This window comes from Zalophus californianus, chromosome 1, assembly GCF_009762305.2.
Source record: "Zalophus californianus isolate mZalCal1 chromosome 1, mZalCal1.pri.v2, whole genome shotgun sequence".
Classification (NCBI taxonomy): domain Eukaryota; kingdom Metazoa; phylum Chordata; class Mammalia; order Carnivora; family Otariidae; genus Zalophus; species Zalophus californianus.
The window spans coordinates 7,279,450-7,305,151 of NC_045595.1; the positions used below are offsets into that span (position 1 = coordinate 7,279,450).

Genomic DNA, 25,702 nt, shown 5'->3' on the forward strand with positions numbered 1-25,702 from the left:
CGGGCATTTGCTGGACGACCCGCGTGCAGAGGTGACACGCACACCCACACCCAGGCCTGCGTTCTGTGCGCGTCTCCAGGGCTGGGTGGGTTTGGACAAAGATGGTGGTTCCACCATCAGCAGCCCTCTATCCCCGACCTTACTTTGGGAGTAGGAGAGACCAGTGAACTACTCTTCTACCTGCACCATGCTCCCTTTGGGGGATTTGCCTGCAAATAAATACGGATAGGAGGGCTGGGCTGCAGAGGTCCTAAGTGGCCCCTAACTCTGTGCCCCCCCCTTTTTTTAAGCGGGTACAAAGTGCCTCAGTGGGCTTATCTGGGAATCGGTTCTTTTTCAATGTCAAACTCATTAATTTAAATGGAAATTAATTGCTTTTCTTGAAGATTTCTTTAAAAATTGGTTTTAAATGAGTGCATTAGGCAGTTACATTTATTATTCATTGGTTTCATTTGCAGTATGGCCCCTGTGTCCCACGTTCCCGGAGATGCCAGCCCAGAGCGGAGCTGATTTAATCAGAGAGGCCATTAATTAGAGATGGGCGGGGGAGGGTAGCTTCCAGAAGAGCTGGTCTCGCTTCCTCCGTGGTGTCAGTGGGGTGGGATCTAGGCCCCTGGGGTTCTTTACATAATATTCCTCCCCAGATTGAGTGGGGGCCATGTGGTGGGGCCAACGTGGGGGTGGCGGTCAACACTACCTCTGTTCCCAGGCACCAGCCCCAGAGGTGACTCTCCCCACTCTTGCAGTCTGTCTCACCTTGGCCACCAGGGATCTGGCTAAAATAAGGCCCTCATCTGTTCTTCCCCTTCTGTGCCGCCCACTCCCCACCTTAGTCACATCACCAAGGCTCCTGAAAAATTGGCCTCTGCTTCTCCAACCTCTTTCCGGCTCCCTCACGCTCCTTCCTGCCTCCCATACTTCCTAGCGTGGCCGGTTCTTCACCTCCAGGAGCTGTGGTCTTCGTGTTGGGGCCCATCTCTGCCCAAGCCCCTTCCAGTGAATGGGCTCTAGGTGTGGGGTGAGGGTGTGTTCAGCTGAAGGCACCCAGTGCCCCCTTCAGGCTGTTTCTACCTTTTTAGTAGTGAACTTAGAACAGGTGCGACTCATGTAAAATGATTTTGAAATTACAAAGCAAAAAGAGAAAAGGAAAAATATTGTGCCCTACTCTCTCATACCCAAATTCTTAAAAGCAGCCAAAGTGTTCAAAAAAAAATTTTTTTTTAAGTTGCCAGATGGTTCAGTGATGCACCAGTGTGATCGATGAGTGAAAAACCAGGGATGGAGAATATTCACTGAAGGCCTGTTTTCATTGTTGTGATAGAATTCTCCGCTGTTTGGATCAAATTGCCTTCAAATTGTTTTCAAACAAAACAACTTTGCCTTGGTAGGTGCCTCACCTGTCTTCCCAAAGGGCTCGCCCTGCCATGCAGCCCACCTGGCCCCCAGGCTGGGCTTGTCTGCCCCCGGTGCCCACAGCTTGTGGCCTGGGACAAAGGGGGCCCAGCCAGGATGGGTCTCCAGGCTCACACTTGGCTTCCACCTTGCCTCCTCTGCCCTACTAGGACACACAGAGCAACCAAAGCATCAAATGTCAAAGGTCCCCTTTATTCCAGCAACCTGGAAAGAAAGAGTGTAAATAAAAAAAGAAACCGATCCATGCACTCAACTCCTTGAAGGGCAGGAGGGGGCTTGGAGGGGAGGGCCTGGGGAGATGGGTGGGAAGCAAGGAGGGAGGGGAAGGAGAGAAGAGAGACTGAGTGGCAGACAGGGAAAGAACTGGAGAGTCAGATCCATGAAAAGAAAGAGACAGAGGGACATCAATGAAAAGGCCGAAAGAGTGAAGTATCAAAATCAGAGATCAACAGAGGAGAAAAGACAGAGAATGCACTAGTAGAAATACAGGGGCAGAGAAGGAAAGCCTGGCAAAAAGGGAGGGAGAGAAAAAAATGGACAGGAGAGGGGAGAAAGGGCCGGACAGAGACAGAAAGCTAACGGGACCCGGGCGGGCGGAGTCGAAGGGCCCCCCCGTCCCGCCCCCCGCGGCCCTCAGGCGGCAGCCTGAGCTCCCGCGGCCGCTAGGGGTCCCCTGCGGTGCTGATGACGTGGAAGAGGGTGACATTGTAGAGCACCTGGTGGCCGTTGTTCCAGGTGTAGAGGGCCCGCTCCCGGGGGTTGTAATCCAGCATGGAGATGTGGGAGTACTGGTTGTGGAAGGGCACGTCCGTGTACTCGTAACTGGACGTGTTGGTGAAGTAGGCGAAGTAGACCTTGGCCCCGGCCAGGTGCGAGTTGGTCACGTAGAGCACGCCGCAGATCATGAAGGCCTCCCCCGCGCTGCGCTTGGGGTAGCCGGTGTCCCAGGAGCGCACGACCTCGAGGGTGTGCGGGTCCAGCCGGCTGACCACGATGTTGCCCGCGTTCTGGTTGGTGGTGTACACGGCCCAGAGCCCGCTCTCGTCCACCATGAAGTCCATGTCCGAGAAGCCGCCCCAGGAGTAGGGGAAGGTGTTGTTGTAGCCGGCCCCCGGGAGGCTCCTCTGCACCAGCACGGAGCGCGAGCGGAAGTGGTACTTGACTACCACGTTGCTCTGGTACTTGTTGTAGAACAGGGAGCCGTTGTACACCACGTGGCCGGTGCCTGCCCACGGCTGAGGCAGCAGGTGCTGGATAAAGTTCTGGCCCTTGATGAAGTCCCCCAGAGTGCGGAACTCCAGGACCCGCCGGCCCTTGTAATAGCCATCCATGTACCAGACCTGCGAGAGAGCCGCGCGTCGCTGCCCAGCCTCCGCCGCCACCCAAAGGCCCCAGCAACCGCCCAGGAATCACCGGTGGTCATTAGGGATCCGCAGTCACTTAGCGGTCATGAGTCAGTCCGGATGTCCAGTGACCATTCGTGACCAGTCATAGTCCCATTAATGGGATCATTTGATCAGGAAACACCATGGGTCTGAAAACAGATACTTGCTACCTAAGGATCAGGGCATATTGCGGTCCCTGGTGGACTCCCGGGGCCCAGGAATTCACCGCTCATTGGAGATGGGATGGTTAGCGGTCACTGGACAGCCCTGGGGTGACGAGGTCACTTGAATTCACCCCTGTAGCCACAAGATGACCCGGCCTGTCAGCAGTGTCTCCTCTACCGTCACCACCTACCGTCGCCATGTCAGTCAGCAGGGGTGCGCGCTTCACTAGCGCTGGTTATTGGGCCAAGCATCTTGAAAACTTTCATGCCAACGTTATCACGACCATTTTGAAGATAAGGAAATTGAGGATCAGAGACATTAAGGAACCTGCCCAAGGGGCGCCTGGGTGGCTCAGTCGTTATGCGTCTGCCTTCGGCTCAGGTCATGGTCCCAGGGTCCTGGGATCGAGCCCCGCATCGGGCTCCCTGCTCCGCGGGAAGCCTGCTTCTCCCTCTCCCACTCCCCCTGCTTGTGTTCCCTCTCTCGCTGTGTCTCTCTCTGTCAAATAAATAAAATCTTAAAAAATAAAAAAAAAAAGGAACCTGCCCAAGCTTCTCTAGCTAAGAATTTGGTGGCAGCCGGATGCAAATCCAAGTCTGATTCCCAAACCCAAGCTCTTCACCACTTAGTTGAACCCCCATAATCCCTGGGAGGCCAGTGATCATAGTGAGACAATGGCTATTTACTACCTCTAGTCTGTGACACTCAGTGGCCACCTAGTGACCGATATCAGTCACTAGGATAGTCACTGGGCAGTTAGTGGATGGTTCCTATGGGTCAGAGGTGATGGGCAATTGTGACCGTGGAGACCACTGGAAGTCCAAAGGGTCAACAGACTTGGCTATTCTGAGGCCTGGAAAGTCCTCGGTCACCTGGGGTTACTAGACAGTCGAGGGGAGGGCCAAGGGCTCTGGAGATCCTAGGACACTTCAGGCTACAAGAGAGGCATTGGTGTGGAATTGCTGGGCGCCTGTGGGCAGCCACAGGCTGTCTCCCCCAGGCTCTGACCCCTGGGGTGGGCGCAGTCACTCACCCGGCTATCCGCACTGGGGGCCATCGTGTCGGTCATCCAGGAGCCGAAGCGGGACCCCATGGCCCGAATGGTGATGGGGTTACTGACCCCAGTCAGCTTCCCACAGCCTGGGAGGCAGGAAGGGGGTAGATGAGGCTGGAGGATGGGAAGAGCCCGAGCGAGACAGGGCAAGGATGATGTGGTGTGATCAAACTGAGAAGAGCTGGGACCGGGGGTGAGGGAGGATCCAGAAATCTGGTCCCAAGGTGGAGTTAAGTTGAGGGTAAGGGGACTGGGAGTCAAGCGTCAGGGGCATTTCCAGTTTTGGGGTCTATTTTAGGCCTTGGGTAGAGAAGTCAAAGGTCAAAGTTTAGAAGTTAGAGGTCAAAACCATGCCCAGCTTCTGGGCACGTAGGTGGTATTAGGGTTGGGTGTGGAGGTCAGGGGTCAAAGTCAAGGGTCAAGGCATACCCAGCTTCTGGGCGCAGGCATGGAGCCGGGCCTCCAGGGCCATCACCCGCCGCTGCAGGTCCTCATACCCGTAGGCGCCCATCTCCTCCTGGATGGCTGCAAGGCTGCTGGAGAGATTCCTCACCTCCTCCCGCAGGTGCAGGATGGTGCGAGTGTCCGCCTTGTACTGCTCCAGGACTGAGCTCAAGGGCAACAGCTCCGACATCCTGTCTTTCAGCTCCTGTCCACCAAGATGGAACCTTCACTGATCCTAACCCCTGACCTTTGACCCGGGCCTGACCCCAGCCTTGGACCCATAGCTTCACCCCCTTATCTCTGATGCACACCTGGCCCTTGACATTTGGTCCATACTAGACCCTGGAACCCAGCCTACCCTTGGTCCTTCCCAGACATGACCCCACTCTCAGAACTAACGGGCGCCGATCCCAACTGTACCCTTGGCCTCTGACCTGACTCAGAGGGACCCACCTGGAAGCTCTTGGCCGAGAGGGACCCATCAGCCGCCCGGAGTCGTGCGTCCAGGCTTCGCATGAGGGTCTCCATGCTGCGCACGTACTGGAGGTCACGGTACGTCCGCAACTCAAGGACCTCCATGGACTGGGAGACGTTCTGGACCTAGGAGCTTGGGAGGGTTAGGGAGAGCCAGACTCCTGCCCTCCCCAAGCCCTGAGATGTCACAGATGAGGCCTGGCGGAGCCGGAGGCCGGCACCCAACCAACCTGCTCCCCTGATCTTACCAGCAACCTCCCTGCCGGGTCTGGCCACTACCACCTCTCACCTCCCACCCCTTCTTCCCGGGTCTCCAGGCTTGCCCCTTTGCCCCGCCCCGCAGTCAGTTCTTCATACAGCAGCCAGAGGGAGCTTTTCAAAAGGAAGACCCTGCGGCCGGTCCTGCCCCCTCTCCACGTTCAGCCACTGCGACCACAAGCCCCCCTTCCTCTCACAGACTCTAAGCTCCTTCCCGCCTCAGAGCCTTTCCACCTGCCGATCCCCCTACCGGGAGCGCTGTTCCCCTCGTCCTGCTATGCTGGCTCCCTCACCCTTCAGGCCTCATCTCCAGCATCACCTTCTCCGAGTGGCCTTCCCTGAGCCCCTGCCTCCAGTAGCCCCCCGTCCTCTCTCCCTTACGTGGTTATGTGCTTCCCAGCTACAGCTACTACCTGGAACATTCTTATTCATCTGCCTCCTTCAGGTGAGATCCTCACGGGCAGACCCAGTGTCTAGCTTGTCCACAGCGAAATCCCCAGTGCCCAGCACTGGCCTAAACTAGATGCTCAGTAAGTGCTTTTCAGCTACCTGAATGAACTGAATTCCCTTGCCCTAGCCTCTTCTAACCCAGAATGAGGACCCCCTGGTTCCCACTTCCACCTGCCTAAGGTGAGCTCCACCTGGTTAAGGTAAACTCAGAGACAGCACTGGGTGCTTGTGGAAACACACAGATTTTCCTGAACCCCTGTTCACACGACACTTGGAAGTTCTCAGAAACCCAACAGCCCAACACCCACCCTGGACGCCACAACGTATTTTTATAGCCATTCTCAACAATCAGCGGACCCCATGTGGACGTCCCAAACTGGCAAAGCAGTGCTGGTGTTGTGGGCAGGGCAGGATCCTGCAGAGTTCATGGGTGGGAGAGTCCAGGGCTGACCGGGATCTCTTCTGTTCTCACCAATCCCTCAACTTCCTCTTCTATAGGATAATGATGGTTAGCTGCTCCCTTTAGCTGACTCATGAGCAGTTCAGCTGGATAGTGTCAAGGGACAGCAATCAGTCTATAAAGGGCACCAAAACATCCTCAGGGATGTTTTGAATGGGGACTGTTTTATATCGACCATCGTCAGAGGAGGATAGAATCTTGTATGTGTCTTGGGTTGGAGGGTGAGACCCCTCCCCAAGGGACACAAGACATTTTTCTCAGCAGGTGAGTCTGGTGAGTTAAAGAGCTGAGTAGGGCATGCATGGTGGGGCCAGAGATCATACACGGGAGACTCAGATGCTGCCTCCCTGTCCCCACACAACGCTCAGCTTCTCCAAAGAAGCACTGAACAGATATTGACTAAAATATCCACCTGGAGGGGAGCCAGGTTATCCATTAGCTCTGGTGGATATATGGCTATATCTGGCCCCCAGCTGGCCTGGATGGGGGCCGAAGGCAGGGTGGAAATTGGGAGATTTTCACAGTCTTCCTGGGGCACCTGGAAGGTTCTTACCTTCTCCATCAGCTGCCGCAACTCCCGGCTCCGGCCATCGCGGGAGCAGGTGCTCTGTGCCGGGATCACAGCCGTGCAGATGCATTTCCCGTCGGGGGCCTGGGCTGAGGTATACAGCTGCCAGCCTTCCTCTGGGCTTTGGAAGAGGGTCTGCAGGGAAGACAGGGGTCAGAGAGCAGGAACCCAGTGGGGGATTCACCCTGCCCATGATGGGGGAGAAAGAAGACCCAGGGAAATGACAGATGCCCTGGAATGTGTGCTGGACCATGTGCTGAATGCCTGATGCATGTAATCTCAATCCCTCCTCAAGGAAACCCATTTTACTGACGATGAGACTGAGGTATGGGGGGATTAAGGAACACGGCAAGGGAATTGTGGGATTCAAGCCCTTCCACAAGACAGGAATTTATTCTCTCATGCACGTTCACATACACACATTGCCTCCAGGTGTGCAAGTGGGCACAGACCCACTTGCACTGATCCCCAAACCTGGACCTCCCTCTCTGCTTTCCCAGCCCACTGTGAAACATGGCCTCTGGCTATACCCCAAGAGCCACTAAGTGCAACCCTACTGTTGTCATCTCCCACCCCACCCCTGCTCCTGAGAAGCCCAGGTAAGGTAATGGCCAAAGGGTGACAGAATCCTCATAGGGACTTCCAGGCCCTTGAAAAGAAAGCATCACTGCACACTCCTAAATTCAACTTCAGGTCAGTTTATGATGCTTAGGTAATTCAGGGATCAGTCATGGCTGTTTCCCAAGCCATCTCCTTGGAACACTGGCAATCTTTCCAGGCATGCTTGGCGATCAAAGAAATTTGTGCATTGTTGGGTGAAACAAGTTCCTTTGATGCAGGACTTATCAGAACCCTTGAAATGCTAATGTGCATCAAGAAACTCCAAAATTTTCTACACTTATTAGAAAATATGAGCACCCATTCTATGCCTGGCATAGGGTCTGGGATAGAGCTAGGAAGAGAGAGGTGAAGAAAACATCTGGCTGCTGCCCATGGATGGAGGAGACAGACATCAAACATGTAACCCCACTGATACTTCTAGAACTATTCATTGCAGTGAATGCTCCAAAGAAAGTGCAAGGAGTAACAGGGGTTCTTCCTCAGGCTGGGGATTTCAGAGGAGGTACCCCAGAGAAAGGACATTGAAGTTGAACTTGAGGGATGAGTGGCAGGAGAAGGGCATAGGGGAGGGGACACTTGACAGCACAAATTCAAATCAATATCTGGAGGTATTTGAGAAACATTGTTCAAAAAGCATTGAGTAGTCACCGGATAGAACATGGTGGGCCCCCAGATTAGCCCCCTTGAGCTCCCCCAGGACATACTGGACTTAGTCACAACTCTCAGTCTTTTTTCTTTAATCAGGGCATGATGGTCTCCTTTGTTCAGGAAATATTTGGTAAGCTCCTACTGTGTGTCAGGCTCTATTGTGGACATTGAAAACACAGCAGCAAATAAAATGTGCAAACACAAAAGCTCTTCTAGGAGCTTATATTAGACAAAGACAGAAATAGACAAGTAAATGCCAAATATTTAAAGGGTGATGAGTGCCATAGAGATAAGTAATATAGGGAAGGAATGATGGCAGGGGGGTGCCTTGGTTGGGGGCTGCAATTTTAAGGTGGCCTGGGAGGGCCTCCAAGAAAGTGTCATTTGAGTCAAGACCTGAAGAAGGTGAGGGATGAGCCATGCAGCTATCTGGGGATGTTCCAGGCAGAGATAAAAGCAGGTGCAAAGGCCCTGAGGCAGTACCATGCCTGGTATGTTTAGGAAACATGGAGAAGGCTGGCATGGGTGGAGCAGAGTGAGAAAGGTGGTGGGGTGAGGGATGAGGGCAGGGAGGGGACAGAACAGCATGTTCAGGACCTGTGGGCTGTAGGAAGGACTTTGGTTATTCCTGAGGGAGGTGGGAGCCACAGGGGGTTCTGAACAAGGAGGGAGGTCACCAGACACAGGCGCCCTCTGGTGGCTGTGGGAGGGACAGACTGGGGAGCAAGGACAGAAGACCAGGGCGGATGAGACTGCATAGGTCCAGGTGAACAGGATGGGTGGTGGCCGTGGAGGTGGACAATGGAAGATTCTGGACCTAACCAAGATGTGTTCCTACATACCTGGAAGAAATTCTGATAAAACCCAAGTGTTTTACAGAGAAACAAAGCCCCACAATAATTGTTCATTTGGACAGCTGTTAACGGATCACCCTACCGAAGCTGTTCCCATGAGCCATAGCAGAGATAAGCCAGGCTGTGAGTTACGAGCAATCCTGGAGATGCGAGCTATTAGCCCACCTTTTTTCTCTCCCACTCAATAAAGTCTTTTTTTTTTTTAAGCTTATTGTAATGTGAGCAAGTGATATAATTGTACAGATGAGCTTGACTCCTCCACTAATTTATAAGAAAAACAAAGCATTCATATACGCCACCTGAAATTATTGTAATTAGTCATTCTTTGTGCCTTATGTTCACCCTTTTGAAGTTGGGGGATCCCCCTTTTTACCAGTCCACGTCTCCTCCATGGAGCAATGAAGTTACCCACCTTGCCAGCCTTTCTTGCATGCAGGTACAATTCAGGTAGAGCCAACATTCATGGCTCCCCAGGCCTTCAGTGCAGAAGCATCCAGGATCCCCCCCCCGCTCCGCCAAAGCCCACTCTGCCTGTGCACTGGGCAGGCAGCAGAAGCCCCCTCCACCCCCACTCCCCCCAGCAGTCCTCGACAGTGCCACATAGGAGTTAGTGACAGATATCAGTAACCCTCTCACCTCTCCAGTGGGAGTGCTCTGAGGGGCATGCTGCAGACAGTTCTCCAGGGGAACCCACTGGGATCTTTGCTCCAGGTGCCCACGGCGGCGCCCTGCTCCTTAGCTCACCCTGCATGGGAGTCCTTCACTTCCCATACCGGCTCCTGGTGGTATCACCTCCCAGGTGAATACTCGCACTCAACTCCCCACCAGCTCTGCTTCTGAGGGAGTCCCACCTAAGACAGGAAGGGGGGACCCAAGAATGCCTTCCACCTTGATTCCAGGAGAATGTGAGACTAGTTTTGTCTCCTTTCATGACAAATCTGGTTCTTTAAAACAAAACAAAACAAAACAAAACAAAACAAAACTTGAGTCTAAGCACCCCCACCCGTGTCCCCCTGGCTCTGATCTCCAAGCAATTTGGACAGAACACACCCCCCCACACCTCCGAAAATTCTCGTTTGTGCAGAGACAATGCAGCCCAGTTCAACATAATTAACATCTCCTTTCTACAATTCCTAGTGTGTCCTTTGAAGCAAACGAGCCATTTTCTCTCAACACGCAAAATATTGAATTGTAAGAGAGAAGCAAGATTTAAGTGGCCAGGAGAGAAGGCCTCCACGGCTTTCCTAAAATAATTGTCTGCGTTGGACACACCTCGCTGAAGTGTTCTCTGCAGCAGTGTAATTAAATGCCTGGGGCTTGGCTGCCAAATCTCAGCACAGCAGAGATCCCGAGTTTTGCCTGGCAGGTTCAAGTTCAAATCCGCAGTCAAGTTCATGTCCCCGGGAACCACTGGAAATGTCCTGGAAGGCTCACTGTTGGAGAGTGAAAATGCCGGCTCTCTAACTGGGTTTAGCCTGGAACCTCGGTCATGAACTCTTGGAGGTCACAGTCCTAGGGATAGAGAAGGGCCTATCCTAAGAAAAATGCTTATGACAGCAGGTATGAGAGCCCAGGAACTGTCCAGGTACAGAAGCCTGCGATCAGGTGGCCGGTCTCACCTCAGATGTGGCAAATGTGCTGGAGAAGCTCTAGCTGCTTTCTTGGCTGAGCTCCTGGTTCTGGAGTTTAATATTCCTGCTAATGAGCTCTAAGCGGGGAAGCTATGTGCTCAAGTAGCTGTTTCTCAAATCGTCTTTTCTGGCTGGGATTTTTTCCAAATACTTTCACTGAGGATGCTGCCCCAATTAAGCAGCAGTCCCCGTTAACAGGTCCAGGATTGACACGCAGGAAAACTTTTTCTCACTGTCACACCCAGGATCAATCATCTCAGCCTACATCTGCCACCTACATCTCGGTTCCAACACAATTCCTGGTTCCCCCAGGGGTGGAGGAATGGCTACAGGATCTTGTGGCAGCCATCCACGGAGAACTGGCTATCGGGGGTTAGCCAGCAGGAAGAGAGCAAGCAGCTGCCTCTTAATAAGACAAGGATATTATTGCATTTGAGGCCAGGTAATTTAATCAGGAGGCAGAAGTGGCTTGGGGCTTATATGTTTATTTGTACCCTGCCTTGTTCCAGAGGACTCCAAGCGATTTACAAGGATATTTGTAAACCACCACGTGATAGCTCCAATTAGATAGGAGAGTAGGAATTCGATGTTTCTGGAGGGCAGTCTGCCAATCCGGAGCCAAAGCCTCAAGATTTCTTCATTTGCATTTAACCCAGTCAATCCCAGTGGAAGAATTTAGCCCAGAGGAATCGTGCGAACGAGCACTTGATCGCTACAAGGATGCACATTAAAGGGCTGTTTCAAGTTGGACCACTGGAATGTACCCCCTCCAGTTGCTCGACAGTAGGGGGCTTGATTTCAAAACTTAAGGCACATGCATAGGAGGGAATACTATGCAGCCAAGAAAATTAGAGTTTAGTGGGGATTTTTATTGTCATCTTCAGATTGGTCTAATCTTCTAAATTTCTCAATCTTTTATTTTTTTTTTTCTTTTGCAAGGGAGACAAGGAAGGAAGGGAAAAGTGGGGACATAGAGCCAGAAATTAGGCTAAGAAAAACTCATCCTTTTAAAACCCGAACAACCAGCATATGGTCAGGCCATAAATTTGGCTCCAAGTTCCTCAGCAGCCAACTCAAAAAGGAAAAGCTGGTCATTTATGCGGTTCCCAGTGTCCTGAAACAAAAGCACAGCAGATGCTCAGGAGCAAGCTTAACTATTTTCAGTATCGAGAACAGGCAAGGATCTCTCCCACGATCCTCCCAAAAAGGAGTCCCTGTGACGTCACCAGCATCTTTCCCGGCAACATTCTTACACTGGGGAAGGGGGGGGTGTGGGCAAAATAGGTGAAGGGGATTAAGAGGCACAAACTGCCAGTTATAAAATAAATAAGTCACGGGGATGAAAAGCAGAGCATAGGGAATGTAGTCGATCTATTGTAACAACATCGTATGGGGGACAGATGGTGACTACACTCTCGTCGAGAGCATTGCATAAGGTATAGAATTATCAAATCACTATGTTGTACCCCTGAAACTAATATAACACTGTATATTTTTTCAATTAAAAAAACTTATGACAGGGGTGCCTGGGTGGCTCAGTCATTGAGGCGTCTGCCTTCGGCTCAGGTCATGATCCTGGGGTCCAGGGTTTGAGCCCCGTGTCGGGCTCTGTGCTTGGCAGGGAGTCGGCTTCTCCTTCTCCCTCTGCCCCTCCCCACTGCTTGCGTTCATGCGCGTGCATGCTCTCTCTCTCTCAAATAAATAAATAAAATCTTAAAAAAAAAAAACAAAACTTCTGACAGAAAAAACTCATTTCCTTTGGATGTTTCTTACTCCTACTTGGATGGTAGAGGAGAGGCAGGTGGTTAAGAGCAGAGTCTGGGGGTCAGGCTGCCTGGGTTTATGTCTTTGCTTGGCCACTTGCTCATTGTCTGAAGCAAGTCACTTCATCTCTCCCTGCCTCGGGTTCCTCGTCTGGAAAATGGGCACGATAGCTGTACCTACCTCACAGGGCTGCTGGGAAGCTTGAAGGAGTTAATGCCCTCTACGTGCGAGCGATCACAACGGTCAACAGCATGTAGTAAGCGCTATGTGTTTGCTATTATTATTATTATTACCCTCACGACTCTAAAGCTAGTTCACTAACTTCTTGAAATCAAAACGGTCTAGCTCAATGCAGGCAGAGAAGTGAGATGATCTGGAAGAACTGATGAGAGTCCCGTGGAGCTGGGGCTGAGACCACAGGACGATGAACAGTCCCAAAAGGCCGATGCTGCAGAGGAGTGAGCCCCGCGGAAGATGGGTGGAGATGCTTGCTCTGTCCGCATCTGCATGTGGCTCAGTCGGCTCCCTGTCCTGGAGTATCTCCTAGATAGGATTTGACGGAGGGGAGTCCTGTCTCACTGTGGCCGGCCGGCAATCAACAAGTCTACACCGCTGGCCCTTGTCTCTGGTCCATCCTCTGGTCTTCCTGGAACACCCTGCTTTTCCCAACTCCATGTCTTTGCCTTGGCTGGACCCTCTGCCATCAACACTCATGCCCCATCTCATGGCCGGACTAACCCTTCCCATTCCTGGGGGCTCTTGCCTACATGTCTCTTCCAAAAGCAGGCTTGCTGTCCCTGCCCCATGTTACCCACCTCTCAAGGCATCTTGTGCTGGCCTTCCCTAATACCTCCACTTCTTCCTCGAGGTCAAACGTCGTTCTAAGCACTTTGTAAGTAGGTGATTGGCAGGGACTGTCATTTGGGCCTTTGATAGGGGAAGAAACTGGGGCAGAGGGTTCAAATCTCTTCCCCAGAGCTTCACAGCCTGCAGTATGGTCCTGGGCTTGAATGCAGGCCATCCGGCTCCCCTCACGCCATACCTTCCCAGGGCTCCTTCAAGGGCTGATCACAGAGGCCATTAGGACCTCACGGGTGTGACCACTGGCTTAAAGCCTGCCTCTGCCCCTGCCTGCTTGGCTCATTGACTGCATTCCCTGGGCCTGGCACACTGAATGTTTGTTGAATGACTGACTGAACAGTGAGTGGCTAATGGGACAGAGAGCAAACCTCTTGACAGATCCACCACGCGTTTCCCCTTCTGCCACCAAACTAGCTTCTGTCTGTCCTAAGGAGGGATCAGGGATTGTGTGATATCAGGCTGGAGACAGGCACCCGGCAGGTTGAGAGGCGGCCATGGCTTCTCCCTGACTGCTGGGATGGCAGAAGGGTCATGATGAATACACAGGGACATGCCTGTCTGCCATGTCTGAACTGTGACAGGGGCCGCGTCCCTTTGGAGGGCTTGAGAAAATAGCAGGCTGCTCCTGTCAGACCTCGAGATATTGGGCAAATGCCCTCTGAGTGATAAACTTGACAGGTCTTAAAGACGGTATCAGGTCACCCATGCCTCCACAGCCTAAGCAGCTGGGGCTTTGCCTGTGAGAGCCTGTGGCTGGGGGCGACTGCGAGTCCATTCACTCATTCATTCACTCACTCATTCATTCATTCATTCATTCATTCCCTCCCTCCCATCTTGCCCTGAGTGGCTATCCAGGCTAGCAACACAGCACAACCTCTTACCCTCTGAAGCCACCCACACCTTGGGGACAGAAGACCCCTAGCACCGCTTGAGCCCCAGTCAAAGCAGTACTAATGTTCTAGGATGTCTTAGGCTCTGCCATCCCAGTGCCAATGTGGACTGATAATCAATGACATAGACTTCCTTGGGAAATGCAGGAGGAGACACAGGTCTTTCAGTTTGACTGACCTCCTCCGCTCAAGTCCAAGGAAGGTGTGGAGAAGGCTTGCCTTGTGCAAGTATTTACACACTCAGTCCGTCCAAATGTGGCCCACACTGTGTTGGAACCACCATGAATCCCTGCAGACAGCTCTAAAAGTAGGGTGTATGGGCAGGGTTTTGCATCAAGCCTATGGATTCTCATACAAGGGTCACGCCAGTCATCAGACAGGCTTGCTTTGAGAAAGTGCAAGTCCCCCACAACCCCCGCCCCTAAAACTCATGAACACCCTATTTGAGGAGACCTTTCTGGGAGGGAACAAACCTTCTCCCGAGCCTGCTTAGTCTCCCAGGGCTCCTTTCAGGTCCTCCATGACTCCTGAACTCTTTATCAGCCCAGGGCCTTTGAACTTGCTGCTCACCACACAGTTGTCCAGATGAGCCATAATGAGGGCCTCCCCAGGGTAGATGCAATTGGGATGGACAAGTCAGAGTTCACAGGATTTACAGAGGGGCCAGACATGGGTGGAAGGAAAGAGGAGGGAGATGAGCGATAGGGTGGGTGGACGGGAGCGTCATGTGCTGAGATGGAGAAGGCTGGAGGAGGGGCCTGTGGCAGGGGCAAGGGCAGATGGGGGGAATGGAAATCAAGAGCCTGAGATGTTGGGGCGCCTGGGTGGCTCAGTCGGTTAAGCATCTGCCTTCGGCTCAGATCATGATCCCAGGGTCCTGGGATCGAGTCTGACATCGGGCTCCCTGCTCAGTGGGGAGCCTGCTTCCCCCTCTCCCTCTGCCTGCCGCTCCCCCTGCTTATGCTCTCTCTGTCTGTCAAATAAATAAATAAATTCTTAAAAAAAAAAAAAAAGAGTCTGAGATGTGCATTTGGGTGCCGCCTGCGAGGGATGGGATTTAAAGTCACGGAATGGGTGAAGGAGAGGAGCAGACACCAAGCACCCCACCCCCACTGAGGCCGCCTATTTTATTTAACACTTGCAGCGCTTGCCCTTTGCTATGGACTGAATGTTTCTGTCTCCCCAAAATTCGTATGTTTGAAACCCAGCCCCCAGTGTGATGGTATTTGAAGGTGAGGCCTTTGGTAGCGAGATTGGTGCCCTGATAAGAGGCCTCAGAGAGCTCCCTCCTCCCTCCCACCATGTGACGACACAGTGAGAAGACAGTCTATGAGCCAGGAATCTGGTTCTCTTCAGACACTGAATCTGCCAGGACCTCGACAGACTCTCAGAACTATGAGAAATAACGTGTCGGTTGCTTAAGCCCCTCCATCTATACTTCGTGTGTTCTGCAGCCCAAACAAACGAAGACACTAAGCTGCTTTACAAACGCGAAGTCCTCATAGCCACCCCTCACGCAGTGGGGTAGGTACTAACACTAGCTCCATTTTACAGACGGAAAACTGAGGCACAGAGAGGCACATCAGTCGTCCAAACTCACAAGGCGAATAAGTATCCAAGCCGGGATTTGGACCCTAGCCTGTCAGACTCTCAAATCCTTGCTCTTAGCCATGATGCTCAGGGGAGAAGAGCCTCTCCCTCCATGGAAGCTTGGCCTCAAGACTTACAGCTCTGATCCATTCTCCCCAGAGAAGCCAGAGCTGGCTTTTGACATGTCACTTCCACATCGAACCCTTTGTAGCTCCGGGTGCCCTCCGCATAAAGCCAGTCACTAGTCCCGCCCCACGGAGCCCAGCTGAATTCTCAGCCTCTCCACTTGCCTGTCTCCGCCCCACACAGTTATTTTAGTTCCTTTTCCCTGCCTCTGGACTTTTGTCCAGAGCTCTGTGCTTTGCTTAGGACACTCCCCTCCCCTCCCTTCACATGGGGAAAACCTGCTCAGGCCTCCGCAGAGTGGGGTGCTCTGGTTTCGATGCTTTAAATGGCATTTTTAGTATTGCCCCCAAGACATAAACACAGAGAGTCCTGTGACCATGGGATATGCCCGTTCTATGCAAAGAGAGGTCCTTCAGCATCACGAAAGTGGTAGTAGTAATAATAATAATAATAATAATTAATAATGGCATCATCATCATCATTATCAGTAACAGCTAACACGGATGGCACACATCCTGTGAGCCAAGCCCTCTTCTGGGTGCTTTGCAGCTGATTTCTCACCAATCCTCATAGGAACCCTATGCAAGTCCTGGATAGGCAGCTATTCTTTTGTGAGATCCTAAGCAGGTCACTTGGCCTCTGTCATTTGTAAAAAGGAGATCAAAACTGCCCTCTGCTCTCTGAACACACACACACACTTAGTTGTAAGCTGCGGGACAGCTTCCCCTGCTCCTCATGGTTGGGAACTACATTTCCCATACTGCCTTGCTCTCTGGCTTCCAGGAAGGTGCAGCCAATGAAAGGCATTCAGGGAAGATCTGGGGGCAGGACAAAGGGAGAAGCAGGAGTATTTTCCCTACAGTTACATCTCCTCTGTGGCTTCAGCTTTCACTAATAGTTCTACTCCTGGGCTCTGTTTGGACTACTTTTTCTGTTTGACCCCAAGTCCTCAGGGATAGAGGCTCTCTGCTGTTCCTAATCGCTGGGTTTCATCTCCAACCCTTGTTTAGTTTTATACCTCTTCCATCATCTTTGTATCCAGTTCCCCAAATTAAAATCCCTACAATTCCTCGAAGAGATGTTTCTTTAGTCAGACTCTGAAGGAAACAGTAGTTGCTCAATAAACACATGTGCACAAACAGGCAGCTCTAGAGTTGAACAGCACAGGCTGACTTCAGTCCAAATTCTGATCTTTTCTTCCTGTGTGACCTGGGGCAAGTAGCTTCACCCCTCTGTGCCTTTCTTAACCTCTCTGCTTTCTCATCTAAAAGTTGTGATCATAATAGCTAGGCTTCAGAGGGCTGTCATCAGGATGAAGAATCAGTACATGTCAAGAGTCAACTGCAGTGCCTGGCACGCTGCATGCTCAGTCAGTAGGACCTTTTCTAAATAATTATTTTATTCTGGAATAATTTTAGATCTACAGAAAAGTTGTGAAGACAGGCTGGAGAGCTTCCGTACACCCTCCACCTGATATCCCCTGTTGATAACATCTTACATATCCATGGTACCCTTGTCACAACTAAGAAACCAACATTGGTGCACCACTATGATTAAATTTCAGACTTTATCAGATTTCCCCAGTTTTTCCACTAATGTCCTTTTCCGGTCCAGAATCCCACGCTGCATTCAGTCCCCACATCTCCTTCATCTCCCTCATCTCACGTCGAGATGTGATCGTTTCTCAGCCTTTCCTTGTTTCTCGGGACCTTGACAGTTTTGAGGACTAGTGGCTAAGGACTTTGCACATGCCCCACTGGCTTTGAAGGGCAGGAACCAGGTCTTAATTTCTCCCCGCGGTTCCCTGGCACACCGCCCGATGCCTACCACACAGTAGCTGCTTCACAGACACTTCCTAAGTGAATGAATACATGAATGGCAATCATTTATTTCTTTATTCTCCCACACCCCGTGTTCTGTAGGCATCCCTGCCAGAGGCTAGATCTAGAAAAGTTCACAGTGAAATAAAAGCTCTTCTCTTTTCAGAAGGGTTCCTTTTTGATCCTTTCTTTGTAGACATCAAGGATTCATTTCTTTAATATTTAGGGTTTTTTTGTACCAAAGAGAAGCAGCTACATTTGCATCAGACGTCTCATTTTTCAAGGCAGGGGAGAGAGATCTTTCCAGCAAGACGGGTTTCTTCCTTCCCAGAGCTGTCATTTAATTTCTCTGCCTCTCCCTCCCTGGCCTTTGGGCCGCTGGCAGGGGCAGGATGGGGGTTTGGGGCTCTGGAATCATCCACACTTTGATGTCCTCTCTGTCACAGCCAAGGAAGCTTAATTAGAACCCCACAAAGTTGCCGAGACTAAGCCAGCCTCAGGAACTGGTGCAGGAGCCTGGCTGGTGACGGAGATGAATTAGAAGCTTTATTTCCCGTCCCTCTGAATGGCTCAGTATTTGCCATGGGGACCTGGAGGCCTGCCTTTGGGTACACAGAGTGTGCCCCTTTTCTAACATTAGCAGGTCAGAAATGGGAACTCCCTTTAACCATGCAGGCCTGCGGTTCTGGCTGCTTTTTATTTCTCAGCCCTGGCAGGCGAGGCTGAATGCAGGGACATGAGAAAAATGCCCCCATCGAGGTCATTCCCCACCGCCCCCACCACAGTCCCTGCTGCTGGAAGACACTGGCCCGGGTTTAATCTCTCGCCTGAAGTTTGTCAGAAGTAAAAATGAGCCTGGGTGAGCTTTTCCGACACTTCCGTCTACTTATACAGGAATTCAATTTCTAGACTGGGCATAAATTTGCAGCCATCAGCGCCCGCGGTGGGGGCTGGGGCTGGGCATATTGGCTGGGGATGGATTTCTGAAATCAATCCGTCGGCGCATGGAAAAGGTCGTCATGGGGGAAATTTATCTTCCATGGCTGGCTGAGGCATTTCATGCCTTTAGCCAGGGACGCCCCTGAACAAAATGGAGGTGTTTGCTTCGAGGCTCCCAGGTGGGAGCTGGAGGGAGGAAACCTTGGAAGGCTGGATAGTGTGATCAGGTGACAGGGGACCAACCTGCCAGCTAATAAATCACAGGGACAGCCAGGGGCCAGCACTGCCTGAAAACCCAATTCCACTGGTTCTGTGTATGCCCCTGGTGGGGTGGCAAGTTAACGTGGGGTCCAAACCTTTTGTCATTTGGCTGCATCTTTGACAAACATCCTGGGGTTTTGAGGAAGTGAGTCACAAAGGCACTCGGTTCCTCCAGCCGAGGTGAGGCCACAGAGCATGGTCACTGAGGGCTCCGACTCTGGAGCCCATCGCCTAAGTTCGAATTCCAGCTCTGCTGTGTGACCTTGGGCAAGCGACAGCCACCCCAAGCCTCCGTTTCCCCAACTGTAATATGGGGCTAAGAACAGGCATGATGTTATTGAGATTGCTGTTCATAGATTCAAATTGCTTAACACAAGCAATGTCATACACAAGGGAGTGCGATAAAATGGACTATGGAATAAAAATAAGCAGATAGGTGCTGATGGGGAATAGAAAAAGGCAGCCCAGTATCTGGGGGGCCAGACAGTCTGCACTTAAATCCTGGCTCTGTGTTACCTTGGGCAAGTTACTTACCCTCTCCGAGCCTCAGTTTGCCTGTCTCTCAAAGGGGTGGGGGTTGATGACAACGTTGGTGTTTTGAGGGTTAAGGGAGCTAATATATTTGAAAGACAAGTGAAGGGGTGAATATAAAACAGTAGGACAAGTGTCATGCTGGGGGCAGTATAGGATGCTGTGAGCAGAGCCTGGCTAGGGATCCTGGGTTTGAGGGCTCAGGGACAGCCTTCTGGAAGAAGCCATAGCCAAACAGCCTGGATGGATGGGCAGGAGTCAGCAGGGTGAGTGAGAGGGTTCTAGGCAGAGGGAGCAGTGTGGGCCAAGACCTGGGTTGGGGGGCAGAACTGGGCATCCCACCAACATTTATCGAGCACCTACTATGTGCTCGGCACGCTTCAGGCCCTGGAGACACAGCAGCAAATGAGACAAAAATCCCAGCCTTCGGTCAGTTCCACTCTGGTAGGAAGGAGTGCAGCACACTCAAAAGTTGTGCAGTGGGGATGCTGAAGCTCAAACTGGGAGGCGGGAGGTGAGCTGGGTATTCTGCTAGTCTGTCCAGATCCTCTCTCCCCACTCCCCCTCCCTCTCTGTGCTCTGGGAGGCTGACTCCTGCAGCCCTCGCCTCCCGGAACCCCCTGCCCTCCAGCGTTCGGTGGAACCTGGTCAGTGATGGTAGCCATAGGAGCCAGGGGGGCAGAGGAGAGAGAGTTTGGCAGGGGGACAAAATCCAGCCCGTAACCATCTGTGAGTAGGGAAGGATCTGGTCAGGAACATCATGGAGGATGGACTGGCCTGAGCAAGACAGAGAGGCAGAGAAATCCACCAGAAGGACACATCAGAGGGCTGACGGGACCCACCCTTGTGTTTTCCAGAGCTTTCAAAGAAATGAATCTCAAAGACAGAAAACAGCTCCAGCCGTGAGACACATCCTCCTCTTAGAGGGGAGGGGGCAGTGACAGCCACCAGGGTCACCAGAGCCCTTTGTTAGCGAGAATGGGCCTCTTGAAGGGAAATCGATCCCAGCTAAGCGTCGAGCAGCTGCTCCCAGCCAAAGCTGCCAGAGAGAGTCCGTTTGCCCCTTCTCCTCCAGGTCTGGGACAGGAGCCAGCAGGAGCCTGAAGATTGTTCTGCCAGGTGGCAGGTCCCAGAAGAGCCTTCAATCAGCATGCATTGTGGTGTCCATCCCAGGTGGCATTTCAGCATCACCTCCAGCCTCGGTACTAAGCAGAGACCAGCTCCACACGTAATGATTATTATTGTCCCCAGCCTTGCCAAGTACCGCCTGGGTGCCAGGCATTATGCATGCATGGTGCATGCGCAAGGGACCTCCTAGTGTCACTTCCTAGCCACGTGACCTTGCACAAGTGACTTGAACCTCACCGTACCTTGGTTTCCCCATCTGTGAATCAGAGTTGTTGTGGAGGTAAATGAGTGCCTATGTGCAGAGCTTCGAACCACACAGACTAGGAACCATGTAAGGTGAGGAGGAAAAGTCGTGAGGTGGAGCCTGATATGGAACAGAGGGGAACAGAGGTCATGCTAGATGTTTCCATGGAGAGAAGTTAATATGGCAAGTATGATACTGAGGAGCCAGAAAGGCTGCAAGAGCGAAGTGGGGGGAGTGAATGATCAAAAGAATATTAAATGCAAGAAGCTTCAGGGCTGGCAGGGCAAAGGGAGGAGGGGTGTTACCAGAGCCCAGGAGCCAGGACCACAGCCTACAGCAAAGAAAGGAGGGGAGAAATCCTCTGACTTCTCTCTTCCTCCGGCCTCCAGCTGCCACCACAGCCTCCCATTGGCTGAACCAAACAGGAAGCCAGTGAGCAAGGGAACTTGGGAGACGTAGTTTTCAGGGGTCAACTGCCCTGTGATACAGAGAACAAAGGAAGGGCAAGGAATAGATCTAAGGGACACCAGGTAAGTGACCAGCCCACAGGACTGTGGCCCCACACTGACTCTCCCGAAAGTTGTCTTAATCACCACGCTACAAACTTACAGAGCATTTGCTCAGGTGAACTGTCCCATTTCGTGCCCCAGAATAAGTCTGATAGGATGGTGATAATGCTGGATCCTTCTTGTCCATAGTTAAGAGCTAAGTTTAAAAGTCACCTCCTCGGAGAAGCATTCCCCAATTACCTCCTTAAAGAAGCCCTTTTCAGTCCCCATCTCCCTGCCTGGCACTTGTCATGGCAGACACCTTACTATATATATTTGTTAGCTGGTGTAGCTCTTTCCCATAGGGGAGTAAATGTACAAGTACAAACACCTCATACCTTGGCCACTACCAGGTTCCCAATGCCTAGAACAGCACTTGGCACATAGTAGGTGCTCAATAAATGTTTGTGCAATGTTTTTTACAATGCTGCTTTGTTTTTTTTTTTTTTTTTACAATGCTGTAATTCCAGGGGCTGGAACTACAAACGCAGGTTTGTGGGACTATACAAATGCTGGTATTTCTACTCTGCTGCCCTCCAGCCAGCTACCCCAAGACTCTCCAAACTCTGTGCCTCCTCCAGGGCAGAGAGTAAACATCGCCGCCTCCAGGAAGCTGCTCCATCCCTGCAGATAGGTCAGGGACCCCTCCCATGCTGTGTCTCCGTAGTTCTCTACCCCTTATCTCTCACAAGGTTCTTACAGTTTATACCTTTCCTTGCCTGGGTGGGCATCTGTGTGCCCCTACTAAGCTGTGAGCTCCACAAGCGCAGGGCTGGATCTACTTTCCCACTGGGGCCCCCAAACCAGCACATGCTGGCCTCATCAGGACGTGAGTGAATGAACAAATGCCTCCTGCACACTCCAAGCCCTCCATGGGACCTCTTTCTCCCACCCTCTGTGCCCACCCTCTCTCAGGCTCACCTCCCTTCTTCCCTTTCCTTCTAAGGGTGGGTACAAAGGCTCTGGGTTTTGAAGGAGCCATGGGGTCTAAGGCAGTTGGGGGTAGCTTGGGAGCACATAGACCCCTGGAAGCTAAAAATTTGAGTTCAAATCCTGGCTGCTCCACTTTCTAGCTGTGTGACCCTCAGCAAGTGATTTAACTTCTCTGTGCATCCATTTCCACATCTGCAAAATGGGTACCATAGCAGTGTCTTTCGATAAGACCATGGGAGAATTAAATGAGCTGTTCTGACCTGCTTTAGGGCAGCATCTCTTCCTCTCAGTTCCCATCTGCAATTCCCAGACAACTCTGGGAAGCAGAGGGCTGAGTCTCCAGCAGCTAATGAATCCAGAAAGGATCTCAGATGTTTCAGGGGAGCCCTGGTGCCAAGTTGGCCTGATTTTCATCCCGAGAGAGCTGAGAACAGGTTCTGGTGTCAGACATCTGCGCTATGATTGGCATAAATGCCTGGTGCTCCTGTGACCCTGTTCGTTGGAGCCTGGGGGTATAGGAGATACTCTTGGGTCTCTGCCCAGCTCTCCTCACTGGGCACACCCACCCCACAGATGCTGAGAGTGGGAGCTCACAGCTAGCCCCTGTGACCTTTTCTGGAGACCTGCGCTTGGCTTTGGGGAATCACCACACCCTGGAAAGGCCTGCAAGGCATCCCCCACCCCCAGGAGCAGCTAAAACAGGATTGACCCAGTGGTCCAGAAGCCCACCCCTCTGCAATGCAAGTTACATTCCAGAGGGACCTCCACCCCCGTGGAGCAGGTCAAGCCTGGAATTTACCTGAGACCTCATCCATCCCCTCCCCACTCCTGCTTCCCTTATCCTCCACTCACAGTTAATCATGTGCTCCAAATCCCCGACTTGGGTTCTGCTTCTCGGGAACCCAACCTAGGATGGGGGGAACAATGAACATTCAACCTAAGGGTATCCATGTGGGTGTCCCTTCAAAGCTCACATTCATACCCAGGCACCGAGTTCTGTCATTTCCATATGCAATCCACCTGCCAATCCTGAGAGCAGCTCTGGCTTCAGAATGCATCCCGAGTTGTGCCCAGTCCAACCAGTGTCCATGTGCAGCCCCCATCACTACTCTCCAGGGCTCACTCTGATGCATTTTCCACATAAAAATGCACTCTCTCTTGATCCTGCATTAAAATTTATCTTGTTTCTTGTCTGTCTCCCCCATGATACTGTCGGCTCCCCAAGGGCAGGGAAGTTTATCGCTTTGTTCATCGCTGCATTCTCAAACTAGAACAGTGCTCAGCACATAGTACATGCTCAATAAACATTTCTGGAATTAAAGAAGGAATCCTTGAATGCATTCACTTAGAGACAGCTTTAATCGCCTCTTTCTCATACAGCTTTACAATTTCTTTTTCTTTTTAAGATTTTATTTATTTATTTGACAGAGAGAGACACAGCGAGAGAGGGAACACAAGCAGGGGGAGTGGGAGAGGGAGAAGCAGGCTTCCCGCCGAGCAGGAAGCCCGATGCGGGGCTCGATCCCAGGACCCTGAGATGCTGACCCGAGCCAAAGGCAGACGCTTAACGACTGAGCCACCCAGGCGCCCCGCAGCTTTACAATTTCTTATTCTTCTACTCACTTCTCCCCATCTCAACAGTCATCTCCCCAGGGAAGGTGCCTCTGCCCAGGCAGAACCTCAGGCCATATTCTTCCTCTGTCCAGAACCCTCCATGGCTCCCACCTCCTCTGGGCAAAATCCTCACCACAGCCCACAGGGCCCTTCATGATCTGCCCTGTTCCCTCCCTGCCCTGTCTCTGTCCCTCTCTCCACACCCTCACTCTGCTCCAGCCCTGCGGGTCTGCTCCCTGTTCCTGCAACGCCTGGAAACTGCTTCTTCTCTATCAAGTTTTTGTGCTGGCTAAGTCCTTCTGCCTGGAATGTCCTTCCATCTCCTTCAAATCTTTACTTCAATGTCACCGTTTCCGGAGCCCTTCCCTGATTCCCACCCCAGTCAAAAGTACAAGTGTCTCAGCACTACCCACCCCGTCTCTACCTTACCAACTTCTGACACCTTTGTGCACTGATTGTGTGTATTATCATTCTTCCCTCCAGAACGCCAGGCAGGGATCTTTACCTGTTTTTGTTCACTGTTATGTCGCCAGCACCTACAATAGTACCTTGCCCACAACGGGTACTTGGTATTGGTTCATTAAAATTCTGCACAAACACCCTATGAGGCGGGGACTTGAAGTGTCCCCCTTACACAGATGAGGAAACAAAGGCCCAGAGGGGAAGTCATGGGTCAGAGAGGGGGCCCATGCACTGGGGCCACGGGCATTTCCATGGTGTGTGAGGTTGTGTGTGACTGTGTGTCATGTGTGCTGGTCTGAGCCCAAGGGGCTATATCTGCCTGAACGTGGACACAGGAGGATGCCCGGACATGTTCAAACAGATTTTGCATCTGAGATTCCGCCTGCAGAAGGGAGGCGGTGGGCTAGACCACAGGCAGGTGCAAACGCATGTCTGTGTACTTGCTGTGGGTGTGTGACAGTGCACGGGAAGATGGGAATTTGTGCAACCATAGCCAAACTGTGTGCCTGTGCGTGTGAGTGCGTGTGCGCGTGTGCGTGCACGCACGCATGTGTCTGGGAGGCTCGGATGGGGTTGGAACTGAACTTGAAGGAATGTGGTGGGTGAGGGAAGAACCCCATCAGCCACAGGCCTGTTATTTATAGACGGATCTTGGTTCATAAATTCCAAATGTTTTTTTTTTTATCTCTCTCCCTGCCAGGCCCCTATAAATATTCATGAGTTTCCTGCCTTAGAATATTTAAGTAGTTGGAAGGAGGAGTGGGTGGGCCATGAGGGGAAGGAGAGGGTCTCCTGTGGTGTTGGGAGGACATGCGGGTGGGGAGAATGGGGGTCTCTCTGGATTTGCCTTCTCCCCTCGGGGCTCCCCTTCCAAGCTGCAGCTGGCAAGATGGGGAAGGTTCTCAGCCAATACAGAGATCTCCCAATGCCTATTATTATTCTTCCCCAGTGTCTGTGGAAAAATACCGCCCACTCTGGGGGCAGAGAAGGTGTCTGTGCTGCCTTCTCAGCTTGGGTTTGGAAACTCATTACCCTGGGACCCCCGTCTCAGGAAGGAGGGGGAGGCGACTCAGATGTGCCAGGAGGCAAAGGAGCTCTGCAGGCAAGCCACGGGGAGGGCATGTGCGGCCCCCTGCCTGGCCCCAAGGAGAGGGACGGCTCATAAAGGCTGGTGCATACAGGTGGAGATCAAGTGTGCGTGTGTGATGCTGCAGGTGTGAGCGTGTAACTCTCTGAATGTGTAAGCAACTGTTCACAACTTTCCCATTTCTTCTCTCTCTCAGGCACATGATGATAGAGCTGTGCTTCCCCGGCATGGCCCTGTGACTCCCTCTAGCCAACGCTCGTGAGTGTTAGTGACTTGCTGCTGACAACTTTAAGAGCCAGTGCGTGACTTGCCACATTCGTGACTTGCCACGTTCCTGTCTCAGCAACTGTGGCAAAGTGTGTTGACGAGAAGCTTCTGTCAGCTGGGGTCCCCAAGTGACCACACAAGGCAGAGACCCCTGTCAACTGCATGAGTTCATTTGAAGAGTGAGATGGATGTGTGGTACGTCTGGGTGGCCG

The 25,702-nt window shown here is 52.0% G+C and overlaps 1 protein-coding gene across 2 annotated transcripts in view; it reads right to left on the reverse strand.

The window, feature by feature from the left end:
- Positions 1-1,275: 1,275 nt before the first annotated feature.
- Positions 1,276-25,702, reverse strand: part of OLFM2 (olfactomedin 2) — a 59,962-nt gene continuing 35,535 nt past the window's right edge. The window contains exons 2-6 of one of the 2 annotated variants that reach the window (XM_035728404.1): positions 6,657-6,806; positions 4,915-5,061; positions 4,447-4,666; positions 3,997-4,103; positions 1,276-2,753 (exon numbers count right to left, since the gene is read on the reverse strand). In XM_035728404.1, the coding sequence (XP_035584297.1) occupies positions 2,076-2,753; positions 3,997-4,103; positions 4,447-4,666; positions 4,915-5,061; positions 6,657-6,806 (1,302 nt within the window). In that variant the 3' untranslated portion in view covers positions 1,276-2,075. The remainder of the gene's footprint in view (positions 2,754-3,996; positions 4,104-4,446; positions 4,667-4,914; positions 5,062-6,656; positions 6,807-25,702) is intronic. The other variant, XM_027584768.2, reaches the window with a different exon arrangement.